General features: G+C 46.4%; 1 protein-coding gene across 1 annotated transcript in view; it reads right to left on the bottom strand.

Annotated features, from left to right (window-relative positions):
- Positions 1-422: 422 nt before the first annotated feature.
- Positions 423-12,235, bottom strand: part of MRPS6 (mitochondrial ribosomal protein S6) — a 64,352-nt gene continuing 52,539 nt past the window's right edge. The window contains exon 3 of the mRNA NM_001040584.2: positions 423-985. Coding sequence (NP_001035674.1) covers positions 796-985 — 190 coding nt within the window. The 3' untranslated portion in view covers positions 423-795. The remainder of the gene's footprint in view (positions 986-12,235) is intronic.

Raw genomic sequence — 12,235 nt, forward strand, 5'->3', positions numbered from 1 at the left:
GCCATCAGGGTGGCGGGGAAAAGCGACGGGGTGTAGAATTCAGAGGTGACGACTTCCCCAAAGAGGCCTGTGGGGCTGAGGGGTGGGGAGCGGGCAGTGCTAGTGGCAGAGGAACGACAGGACGCAGGGCCACCGCCAACTGCCACCTGGCATGCGCCCCTTCCCCAAGAGTAGCACCCGCCACAAGGATGAGCAGAGGAGCAGGCACTGCCCAGGGGTCAAGGAGCAGACGCACCCCACCTGCCCGCGCCCCGGCTTCTCCCAGGCTTGAACCTGGGCTCCTCCCAACACTACCAGCAGTCTGGGCGGACTGGAGCTGTGTCTGAGGCCTCAGCTGGTGCACAGTGCCATGGAGGGCCAAGAGGCCAAGGGTCTTTAAAAAAATCACACACTTTCACTCAGATCGAAAGTGACACGTATAATACAGTGGTCTTAAAATTTTATTTTGCATGGGTGTATACAGTGTGAATAATGACCATGCAATCCAAAGTAGTTTTTATGAGCTTTGCTCTTCAAACTGGGGTTAGTGTTGCTGTTGGGCAGGAAGTCCTCACTGACAAATTATACTCATGAAGTGAAAGCAAGGAGGACGTGCTGGTGCCAAAGATTACCAAGTGGCCCTAAGGAAGTCAGCCCCCAGTTCTCACAGCAAAGAGGACCAAGAGCTAAAAGTACCTCTGGAAAATCCAACAGCGCCAACAGCACCCTCAGATATAAAGATTAAGCCTGTACATTATCTATCCGTGGCGCTCACAAGTGAGAGAATTAAACAGGAGGCTAAAGTGTGGTGCCTTCTCACTTCCTCTTCTTGGTGGAATACAGCTTTTCTTCAAGTGGCACCGGGACGATCCCTTCACATTCTTTCACTTCCTGGGTCAGAGGGTGTTTTACAACATTTGGTCTAATCACGTCAATGTCTCTAGACAAGTGCTCCATTATGCTTGCAACAGTTGTTGTTGGTGCATAAAAGTCCACCAAGAAGTACCTGCAATAAAATAAACATGTGTGAACGGCTGCATTCGGAAATACAGCGATTTCACAATCTTGGTCAATGTTTTCATTTTATGTCTCCCCACATAAAGACATCAACTACGCACAAATACCCATCTTTGTCACAAAAGAAACTGCCAGCGGACCGGTTAAACACAAGTGCAGCAGCATGCCCAACCTCCCTTTCCCATTCACTCTACTGAATTTTCCAAACCATGAGTTGACACTTTTTGTGAAAACACCTACAAGTCTTCTAATTTTCCAAAGAATTTTACAAGTGACTTGATGCACCTATGAGAACCATGAGCCATATTCACAAACCATGAGCCATATTCACAAACAAGGAGAATGATTAAGAGAGGCCTAAGACTCATCTATGGAGAAGGAAATGACAACCCACTCCAGTACTCTTGCCTGGAGAATCCCATGGACGGAGGAGCCTGGTGGGCTACAGTCCATGGGGTCGCTAAGACTTCCCTGGTGGCTCAGATGGTAAAGCGTCTGTCTACAATGCGGGAGACCCAGGTTCAATCCCTGGGTCTCATGGACCCAGGCTACAGTCCATGGAGTCGCAAAGAGTCGGACACGACTGAGCGACTTCATTTACTCACTTAGGACCCATCTAGGCCATTCGGTACCTTCAGGAACTGACAAGGAACAAAAAGAGAATAACTTGAATCTTGTGGTGAGAGAAAAGAATTTAACATTCATCTACTCAGACCAGACTAACACAGATAAGGATCTCTTACAGCTCACTGGTCTTAAAAGATCAATAACTTTATCAGTGGTTGTCTGTACACGGATACAAAGGAAGAAGCGCCTCTATTCCCTGCCCACCCCACCCCTCAGTTCTAAAAATTTAAGCCTCCCTTGTGCTGTTTAGTTTGGACCACAGTGCTGTTAAACGGACAGTTTTCAGGGTGGTATTTCAGAATTCTTCAGTGTTCCAGCTGGCTAAGATGACCTCTGACATCACTTACTTGGTTCCGGCCACACTCTCCTCCCAGGCATATTCCTATCCAAGGTCTCTGCAGACGCTGTGCCTCTGCCGGAAATGCTCTTCGCCCAGGTCCACACGGCCCATCCCTCACCTTCACCACATCTCGGTCCAAGAGTCACCTTGTCAGAGAGGCCTGCTGCCCCACCCACCTGGCCTTGGTTGCTCTCCCCTCCCTTTCTGAACGCTGTGGTTCTGTTACCCCCACCCGCACCTGATCACCACCGACAGTGTGTTTGTTTACAGTCGGCCTCACTGCACTAAAACAGAATGGCCCTAGGAAGGAGGGCTTTGTCACTACACCCCCAGCACCCTGAACACAGGCTAACACACGTCAGATCCACAGTAAATACCTCACCGTGATGTGTTAGCCTGAAGGGTGGAATTCTCACAGAAAGCAGGAAAGACCAAACTGAAAATGAACAAACTCAGCAAGGAAGAAAGTTATTAGACAAACTATGGCATTTTGTGTAATTCTACACAAACTCAGCGTTCAAAACTCGTAAGGAAACTTCCTAACCTCACGTGTGACCATTCACAAGCTTAGTGGGAAAGTCAATCAAGTAAAAATAATTAAAAGTTAAAGGACAGAAAAACATATCATGCAAAAACACTAATCAAAAGAAAGTTCAAGTAGCTACAGTAATATCAGACCAAGGAGACCAGTGAACAACAACAAAAAATTACCAGGGGAAAAAGCAGACAATACAGAAAGATGGGTGCCCCAAGAAGACACAACAATCCTCCATGTGTACGTAGAGGTAACAGTTTCAACATACAGTAAATAACAACTAACAGAAATGAAGAAAAGAGACAAGTCCACAACTAGAGCTGAAAACTTCTAACATGCCTCTCAGTGACTGACACATCTAGTACACAGAACATCAGCAAGGATACAGAACAAGCGAACACCACTCAACCAACTGGATCTGATATTCATTGAACCCTCCACCCAACAACAGCAAGATATTACACATACTTGTTCTCAGGGTGTATAAAACATTTACTAAGGATGACCATATTCTGGGCCATAAAATGAGTCTCAGTAAATCTAAAGGGACTTGAGTCATGCAGATCTTGAGAAAAATCCCCCAAACACGTAGAAACTAAACATGCATCTAAACAACCTATGGGTCAGAGAAGAAATCAAAAGGAAAATTACAAAGGACTCTTGACTGAATGAAAATAAAACAACACATGAAAATTTGGAGAATGCCACTAAAGTAGTGCTTAGCAATAAATTTACAGCACTAAACATGTAGGTAAGACAAGAATAAAGATCTCAAATTAATGATTTCAGCTTCCACCTTGAGAAAATGGGAAAAGAAGAGCAAATTAAATACAAAGTAAGACCAAAGAAGAAAATAAAAATCAGAGCAGAAACCTCTGAAACACAAAAGAGAATATCAGTGAAACCAAACACTAGCTCACTGAGAAGACTGATAGAAGTGATACAACTCCAATCAGATTGATTAGGAAAAAGAGTTAAGATACAGATCACTGATATTTGGGAATAAGAAAGGTGAAATGACTACAAAGTTTACAGATACTGAAAGGATGATAAGTGAATATCATAAAAAATATTTTACAATAAACTTGATGACCTAGCTGAAATTTCTTGAAAAAATACTATCAAAACTCACTCAAGAAGGAACAGATGACCTGACCAGCCCTGTATCTATCAAAGAAATTAAATTTGTAATTTAAAATCTTCCCATAAAGATTACAGGCACAAACAGTTTCACTGGTGAGCTCTACCAAATATTTAAGAAAAAAATATCAATTCTGACACAAACTGATCTGGGAAGTAGGAAAACACTTTTGAACTTGTCCTAAGAAGTCAGCATTACCCTGGAATCAAGATCAGACAAAGACACTTTTTTAAAAAGAAAAGAAAAACAGACCAGTGTCCCTCATAAACATAAATGAAAAAATTCTAAATAAACCTCTAGCAAATTGACTACTATAATAAATAAAAAGAACAATATATCCTGACCAAGTAGGATTTAGTTCAAGAAGGCAAGATTGGCTTAAACATCTGAACATGAATGAAATCAATCATATTAACAAGCTAAAAAAGCCATGTGATCACTCCAATAGATGCAAAAAGGCAAAACCCCATATCCATTCCTGATAAAACCCTCAGCACACTACAGAAAGATGGAATCTTCTATGACCTTATATAGAGCATCTGTGGAAAACCCCACATCCAACATCATACTAACTGGTCAAAGTCTAGGTGCCTTCCCCCTAAGAAAGGGAACAAGCAAGAATGTCTACTCTCACTGCTTCCATCCAACATTTTACTGAAGTGCAAAAGAGTAAAAGGCATCTAGATCAATACGGAAAAAGGAAAACCATCTTTTTGCAGATGTCATAATTATGTGTACAGAAAAATCTGAAGCTTATAAAAAAGATATCAAAACTCTAGTTTAGCAAGATACAAGATCAATAAACAAAAATCAACTGTATTTCTATATACTAGCAACAAATAACCAGACCTTGAAATTATAAATGAAATATTTAGCAATAAATCTGACAAAAGATATGCAAGACTTCTACACTGAAATTACAGAACACTGCTGAAAGAAGTTAAAGAAAATCTACATAAATGGAGAGGTATACTTTGCTCATAGGTAGAAGATTCATTTTATTTAGATGTCTATTCTCCCAAACTGATCTAAAGAGCCAAAAATATCCCAGTCAAAATCCTAAGACTTTTTGTTAGAAATTTACAATTGATTCTTAAGTTCATAAGGAAATCCAAAAGACCAAGAACAGCCAACACAACTTTGATAAAGAATAAAGTTGAAGGACTAACATTACCTGATTTCAAGACTTACTATGAAGTTATGGTAATCAAGGCAGTAAGGTATCTGCATGAAGATAAGACAAACAGATCAACAGAAAAGAGTTCGGAATAGATCCATACACGTAAGTATGCTGATTCGTGACAAAGGTGCCAAGGCAACTCAAAAAATAAAGGACAGACCCTTTCAACAAAAGGTACAGGAACAATTTGATATCCACAGGCCAAAAAATGAACTCTTTGATCCATACTTGTACCATATACAAAAATTAACTCAAAATAGAATACAGATCTAAACATAAAACATAACATTATAGAACTAGAAGAGAACCTGAGACAAAATCCTTGTGACCCTGGATTAAGCAAAGATTCTTTAGAGAAGACACCAAAAGCACAATTTCCATAAAAGAAAAATCTGATATTTTAGGCCTCGTCAAAATTAAAAACTGCTCTTTGAAAGAGACTCTTTAAGATAATAGAAAGATAAGCCATACACTGGGACTTGCATGATAGAGGGCTTATTTCTAGAATATTAAAACCTCTCCAAGTTTAATTTAAAACTATTTCTAAAACTATTCTAAAAAAATGCACCAACAATTTGAAGAGGCATTTCGCTGAAGATATACAATGGCAAAGAAGTGTATGAAAAGATGCTTAACACCACTACTCATCAGAGAAATACAAACTAAAACTACAAAGAGTTACCTATGAGAATGGCCCAATGGACAAACCACAAAGAATGACCTATTAGAATGACCACAGCAAGTGCTGGTGAGCATGCAGAGGAATGGGCACGTTCATACACTGCCAGTGGGAATGCAAAATGATATGACCAACTTCGGAAAACAGCTTGGCATTCTCTTAAAAAATAAAACATATACCTGCCATTATGATCCGGAGAAGGCAATGGAACCCCACTCCAGAACTCTCGGCTGGAAAATCCCATGGATGGAGGAGCCTGGTGGGCTGCAGTCCATGGGGTCGCTAAGAGTTGGACACAACTGAAGCGACTTAGCAGTAGCAGCAGCAGCCATTATGATCAAGCCACTCCATTCCGAGATTTACATTCCTAGATACACCCAAAGAACAACTCGTATATTGATGTTTATAGCAGCTTAACTTTTAACAAGCCCAAACTAGAAATAACACAAATATTCATTAACATGTAAACTGATAAGCAAACTGTGGTATATCCATAAAATGGCATACTACTCAGCAATAAAAAGGAATAAACTGTTCATAAATACCAGTGATGAATCTCATAATAATTTTGCACAGTAAAAAAAACTACATCTTAATTGTGGAGGTTTCGTGGGTTTACATGTTTATGTGCAGTTCGCTGTGTGCCATTTCTACCTCTATAAGGCTGCTGAGTTTTAAACAGTATGCAGAAGTTGAATGAGCAAGATTTGGTGAATGACTTGACGCAGAGTGGTGGGAGTAATCACAGCTGATGAAGATACCAAAGGTTTTTCAAGAAATGAAATATTAATAAAGACACCAATTCCTCCACTACCTGGGCAAACTTCTTGAAGCACTGCGTTGCACATTTGCTCAATGAGGAGACCACCATTTGGGCTTCCTCTGAACGTTACACACCAACCTGGCCACACTTTCCAAGGTTTAGCTCTACTTGTTTATTTCTACTCCACATAGCAGGCAATAGTACTGCAATCACCCAACTGAAGAACTGCTCGTTTGTTCAATGGCTGATTACTGATTACTTATCTTGGTAAGGCTCTGAATTAGAGCCTAAGAAATAAGTGCGGAAAAGTTAGTCGCTCAGTCATATCCAACTCTCTGCGACCCCATGGACTGGAGCCCACCAGGCTCCTCTGTCCATGGGATTCCCCAGGCAAGAATACTGGAGTAGGGTGCCATTTCCTTCTCCAGGGGATCTTCCTGACCCAGGGATCGAACCTGCATCTCTTGCATTGCAGGTGGATCCTTTACCATCTGAGCCACCAGGGTAGCCCAAAGTAAGTGTGCTAAGTCACTTCAGTCGTATCCGACTCTGTGCGACCCTATAGACGGCAGCCCACCAGGCTCCCCTGTCCCTGGGATTCTCCAGGCAAGAACACTGGAGTGGGCTGCCATTTCCTTCTCCAATGCATGAAAGTGAAAAGTGAAAGTGAAGTCGCTCAGTCGTGTCCGACTCTAGCGACCCCATGGACTGCAGCCCACCAGGCTCCTTGGGATTTTCCAGGCAAGAGTACTGGAGTGGGGTGCCATTGCCTTCTCCAAAAGTAAGTGTAATCGACCTTAAATTACCTTCTCCTTGTCCACCCCCAGCACAGTACCCACTCCTCCAACCCCCAAATAATTATGCCACCTGGTGGCCAGGGCTGGGAACTCACTCACTCAGCATGGCCTCCAGCATCTCTCTTCCTTTGTAATCCATTCGTTCTTTTATCCTGTAGTCATCAGAATGCCATGGACAAGCTGTGACCTCACCCTCTGCCTGTCAATATCCCACTGTGCTTAATCCTACAGCAGGGAGTTTTACTTTAAATATATACGCATGCTCTCTGAGCTCCCTTTTGCTCAGGGTCCCCTAGAAGTGTCCTCTTTTTGCTTTGCTCCACTTAAAGCCCTGATGGCCTGATAAGTGCACTGTGAACTGCCATCTCCTATATGGGGTAATCTATGGAGGGAGATGCTTATGAGCAAGGGACTGACAGGCTCTGGGTACACAGCAACCCCGGCAGCTACCACAACCAGCTCCCAAGTGTCCCAAGTCCCCTCCCTCCAGAAAAGTACACAGAGGTCTCTTGCACTAGTGAGTTAAGCCTACCCTTCCTTATGGTCAAGTCATTCAAATACCATATCTGGGGTTCGGAAGTATTGTTTTCTTCCGTTTTCCATTCTACTAGGCGTTTCTGTGGGCTCGCCTCCAAGTCTCAACAGTTTCTGAGAGACAGTGTGTTTACGACAGCCAGCAACCAGGCCAGCCGCCACCAGTCACTTCTCATGCAGGCTTCCTGGGCAGGGCTCCCCGTCCACCGGCACTCGTCAGATAATGCCGAGAAATAACCCCAGCCTTCGGATGCCACTTTGTGATAAGGGGAAAGAAGATCCCCAAGGATGGAAACCAGAGGCCAGATGGATCAGACACCTCTCATTTCAGAAACAGAAAGGAAAACGTCTCAGGTAGAACTTTCTTTTGAACAGCTCCTGAAGAAGAGGGAGGAAGTGGATGCTTCACTCCACATGGCAACTCAGGGAGTGCGAGCAACGGAAGCGTGCGGGTGCTGGCTGGGGCCCACGAGCCTCTCCCCAGCAACAACCAGCGCTCCAGCCTCTCTCAACACGGTTTCCTACGCCATACCCTCCTTTGAATTTCACACCGATTAAGTCATTCGTTCAAGGTCACTCAGCTTACTAAGTGGCCACTGCCAGAATTCTAACAGCCACCGAGAGCTCTGGAACCTGAGGGTTAAAGAATCAGAGAACGGAAGGGCTGGAGGGGACCACGGAGACAATGCAGTCCAACCCCTGCCACTGCTTTCGAGAGAGCTGAGCTGCACTGAGTCACAGGGTGAGAGGCAAGCTCCAGACCCCCATGGCTCCCTCTCAGTCCAAACTACAGCAACCAGCCTTTTGGAGGGTTCTCAAGGATAAAGAAAAAGCCCAGGAAAAAGGCCTGGAGAGCCTAAGCTTGGCTTTGTGTGGCAGGGGGGAGGCTCTATGACTTCCAAACCCCCCCAGCCTTCACCTTCTTTTTACCTATTCTGTCTTCCCTCTCCCAGTCACACGCGCCCAGCAATCAACTCCAGACAAAAGCACTGGCCAAGATGCAAATGGGCTTGTGCCCACAACCACAGCTGTGACACTCATTTCACGCTTATCACCCTGCTGATCTACGCCCGGGGCCCATGTGGGCAAAGACAGCTTCCACTCCCATGCTCCTTATTACATCATGGAAATTTCCACCAAAAGGAAACACCACCACCACAGGGAAGGGGAGGCGTGGCTCACAGATGGGCAGGTCTTGCTGCAGTCAACACTCCTGGGCCAGAGCTGAACCTCTGATCTCCTCCATCTCCCCCCCGACCCCACCCCCTGGGAACCAAACTGCCGCTCCCCACCACAAGGGAACCAAGCCAGGGTCCAGAACAATCTCTGTCTGCCTTAGCGGTCCAAGCTCATAAATCAACAGTCCACCGTGGCTTCTCCACACAGGGGTGCCCTGACCAGTTCTGCCAGGACATACTCTTTTTCTCACTGACTTGTCTCAGGCAAACTTAACCTGTCAGTGACCATCGATGATGGGCAAAGCTCAGCAGACTAAAAAGATGAGGCACTCGTGGCCTTGACCTGAGTCCGACTGGGCACAGAAGTCACAGGACCGCTGTGCTGGCGGAGACCCAGTCTTCCACAACCCGTGCATGTCTTCCTGTCCTGCCGAAGGCTGTGGAAGGGACATGGCGGTCATGGACACCGACTCCTGGCTGCTGGGGTTTCTAACCACAGGGGACCTGAGGAATGACCATGGGACTTTCTATACGTGAGGACGTGAGGCTCAGCAACAGCCTACACAGGGTTGTAGGCCTGGGAAGCTTCTGATGCCTGCAAGGATCCTTCTCCCGTGAAAGCACAGGTCCAGGACAGACCAGATGGGAGTGTGGCTGACAAAATGACCTCAGCACGCCCTCCCACTGAAATCCGCCATGGAGAGGCCATTCTGAAATTCAGATGAGAGGCTGTTCTCATTGTTGTTCAGTCATATCCATCTCTTTGTGACCCCATGGACTGCAGCATGCCAGGCTTCCCTGTCCTTCACCATCTCCCAGAGTTTGCTCAAACTCATGGCCATTGAATTGACGATGCCATCCAACCATCTCATCCTCTGTCAGCCTCTTCTGCCCTAATCTTTCCCAGCATCAGAGTCTTTTCCAATGAGTTGGGGTGTTTGCATCAAGTGGCCAAAGTATTGGAGCTTCAGCTTCAGGGCTGTTCTAAGGAAGGCGCCAAAAGAGGGGCTCCATGTCTCCAGAGGAATCTCTGCCCCTCCTTTACCCACAAGATTATCCACGTGGGCTGCCTGCCCTAAACCAGCTAGGCAGGGTCAGAACGCAGACCCCCAATGTCACATCACATGATGACTCTTTCGTCACCTCCATCCTCACGATAAGCTCCTCGCTCAAGGAAGTTCAGAATTATGACTGTAACTGCCTGGCCTCGACGGGCCCCAAAGCTGACATTTCAATAAGGGGGAAAAAAAGAAATCAAGTTCTCCAAATAGCTAGTTCTCCCTTCTCCCCATTTACTCCAATCAGTGATGAAATCAATAAAATGAATGGATCACTTTGGAAAAATCCAGTGTAGTAATCTGAAGTCTAATCATAGTGTATACTCCCAGGATCTTCAACCATGCTTTCGGTGGCACCAGGGAAGTGGTTCTGTGTACCAGGTAGGCACGATAAGTACTGCCCTTGCCTTCAACACAAAACCCGGTGGTGCTGGCACTTCGAGGTGTGTTTTCCCCATGTGTGGTTCTAATGATAGGATCACTTTATCCGCAAGACAGACACAAGCTTCATCCCAGCATCTCGCCTTTTCACAGAAAAGCACTAGGGTTTTATGCGGCACCAGCTCTGCAGAAGTAGAGCCAGGAGATGACTGATACCAGGCAGGGAGAGAAAGGGGCTTCCCTGGTGGCTCAGACAACAGAGAACCTGTCTGAAATGCAGGAGACCTGGGTTCGATCTCTGGGTTGGGAAGATCCCCTGGAGAAGGGAATGGCCACCCACTCCAGGATTCTGGCCTGGAGACTCCCATGGACAGAGGAGCCTGGTGGGCTAGAGTCTATGGGGTCGCAAAGAGTCAGATACGAGTGAATGACTAACACTTTCACTTTCAAGGAGAGAAAAGGCAAAAAACGGTCCAGTACAAGAGTGCATTTCTCATCACAGAGTCCCACGCTCCAAAGCTGGAGAAACGGGGGAGCCGTCTCGTGGGCAGAACTGCCCACGTGGTCTTGAAGGTGATAATTCACCCTCCTGTGTATTTCTGAAGACACTCACTACAAAGCTCTCCACTACGAAACCCCACAGAGACCAGAGAAGACCCCATCAACACGGGCTTCCCCAGGACGGGCTGAGCCCAGCGCCACCAGGACGCTCCAGCCCAGCCCGGTTTCTCGAGGGAGCCAGCAGCACCGAGCATCCTTTCGGCTTCTCCTCTCTATGTGATGAGCCCGGGGACCACTCAGTCGCCTCCTGACACAAGGCTCAGCTGGCTGCCAGCCCCCGGCCCACCCAAGGGGCGGAGGGAAGAAACGTGCCTTCCTGCCATGCTCCTGTATGGAAAGGGTGTATTTGGTTTTCATTTCACTTTTGTCTTCACCCTGCATTTACAAGTTTTCCATAAAAAGTGCCTGCTTGAGTGTGAGTTACGTTCTTTGTCTGTCTCTCTCAGACACAGCCACACACGCGCTCACGGCCTCCCCTTCCCCCGCGGCAGACGAGTGGAAATTTCCAGTGAAGCGCGCAGCCGCTCACAGGCAGTGGGGTGGGCGAGGGGGCGGGGGGAGGAGAGGGCTCTGCAGCCTAGCCGTGCAGCGTCATCAAGCCTTTCTGAAGAGAAGAAACAGACCCAAGTGAACGCCACTGCCTAGACTGCACGGGTTAAACCTTGCCAGATTCAGGCTTCCCTGAGGCAGTGGACTGTTGGCCCTCAAACCACCCTCTGCGTGGAAAAGCCCCCGTTTCTTTTGATATCTACTGGGTCTCGTACATTTGAAAAACCACTAAACCTGCTGCAGAACGCTTACACATCTTGAAGACACTGCCACCGAAAAAGAGAGCGAGACCAGAACAGTCCTGCCTTGAGACCCCGTCATGAAGCACCTACATGCAAGAACGGGGTCAGGATGGTGGCCTGGGCCTGACGCTGGCAGCAAAGCGCAAGAACAGGGAAACGTTAGCGAACAGGAAAACTACAGGGGAGAATCAATCTCGAGAGAGAGAGGGTGCCAGTGCTCCTGGAGGACTCTGCAGACACATTTGGGGAGCGAGTCAGTAAAATTCCACTGATTCACCACAGAGCCAGTTATTTTTATCGTTCTGCTTACCCGTAAATAGAAGGGCATCTTATATGTAGGCCAGAAGATCTCTGCTGTAAGCACCTACTCACCTTTTACAGCAGATGAGAACAGAGAAAGAAGGGACAAAACAGGCCAGGAAAACCCCCTTCACTACTTAAGCATTCATAGACACACATGTTCTGGAGTCAGCCCAGTGGCACTGCAGGACAATCAGACGCGGTAGAAAACAGTCAAAGCCAGCCGGGGCATTGGGGAGAGGGGGGTTCTTTTACACACGAGCTGAGGCCCGATGCTGCCATACGGACCAGGGTTTCTTCTAAGGTTCCCTCTCCCGCATGAGGAATCGCTCTGAGTCTCAGTCCAGCCCCATCTAGTGGAAAGAGAGCCCTAA

Source organism: Bos taurus, chromosome 1 (assembly GCF_002263795.3).
Source record: "Bos taurus isolate L1 Dominette 01449 registration number 42190680 breed Hereford chromosome 1, ARS-UCD2.0, whole genome shotgun sequence".
Classification (NCBI taxonomy): domain Eukaryota; kingdom Metazoa; phylum Chordata; class Mammalia; order Artiodactyla; family Bovidae; genus Bos; species Bos taurus.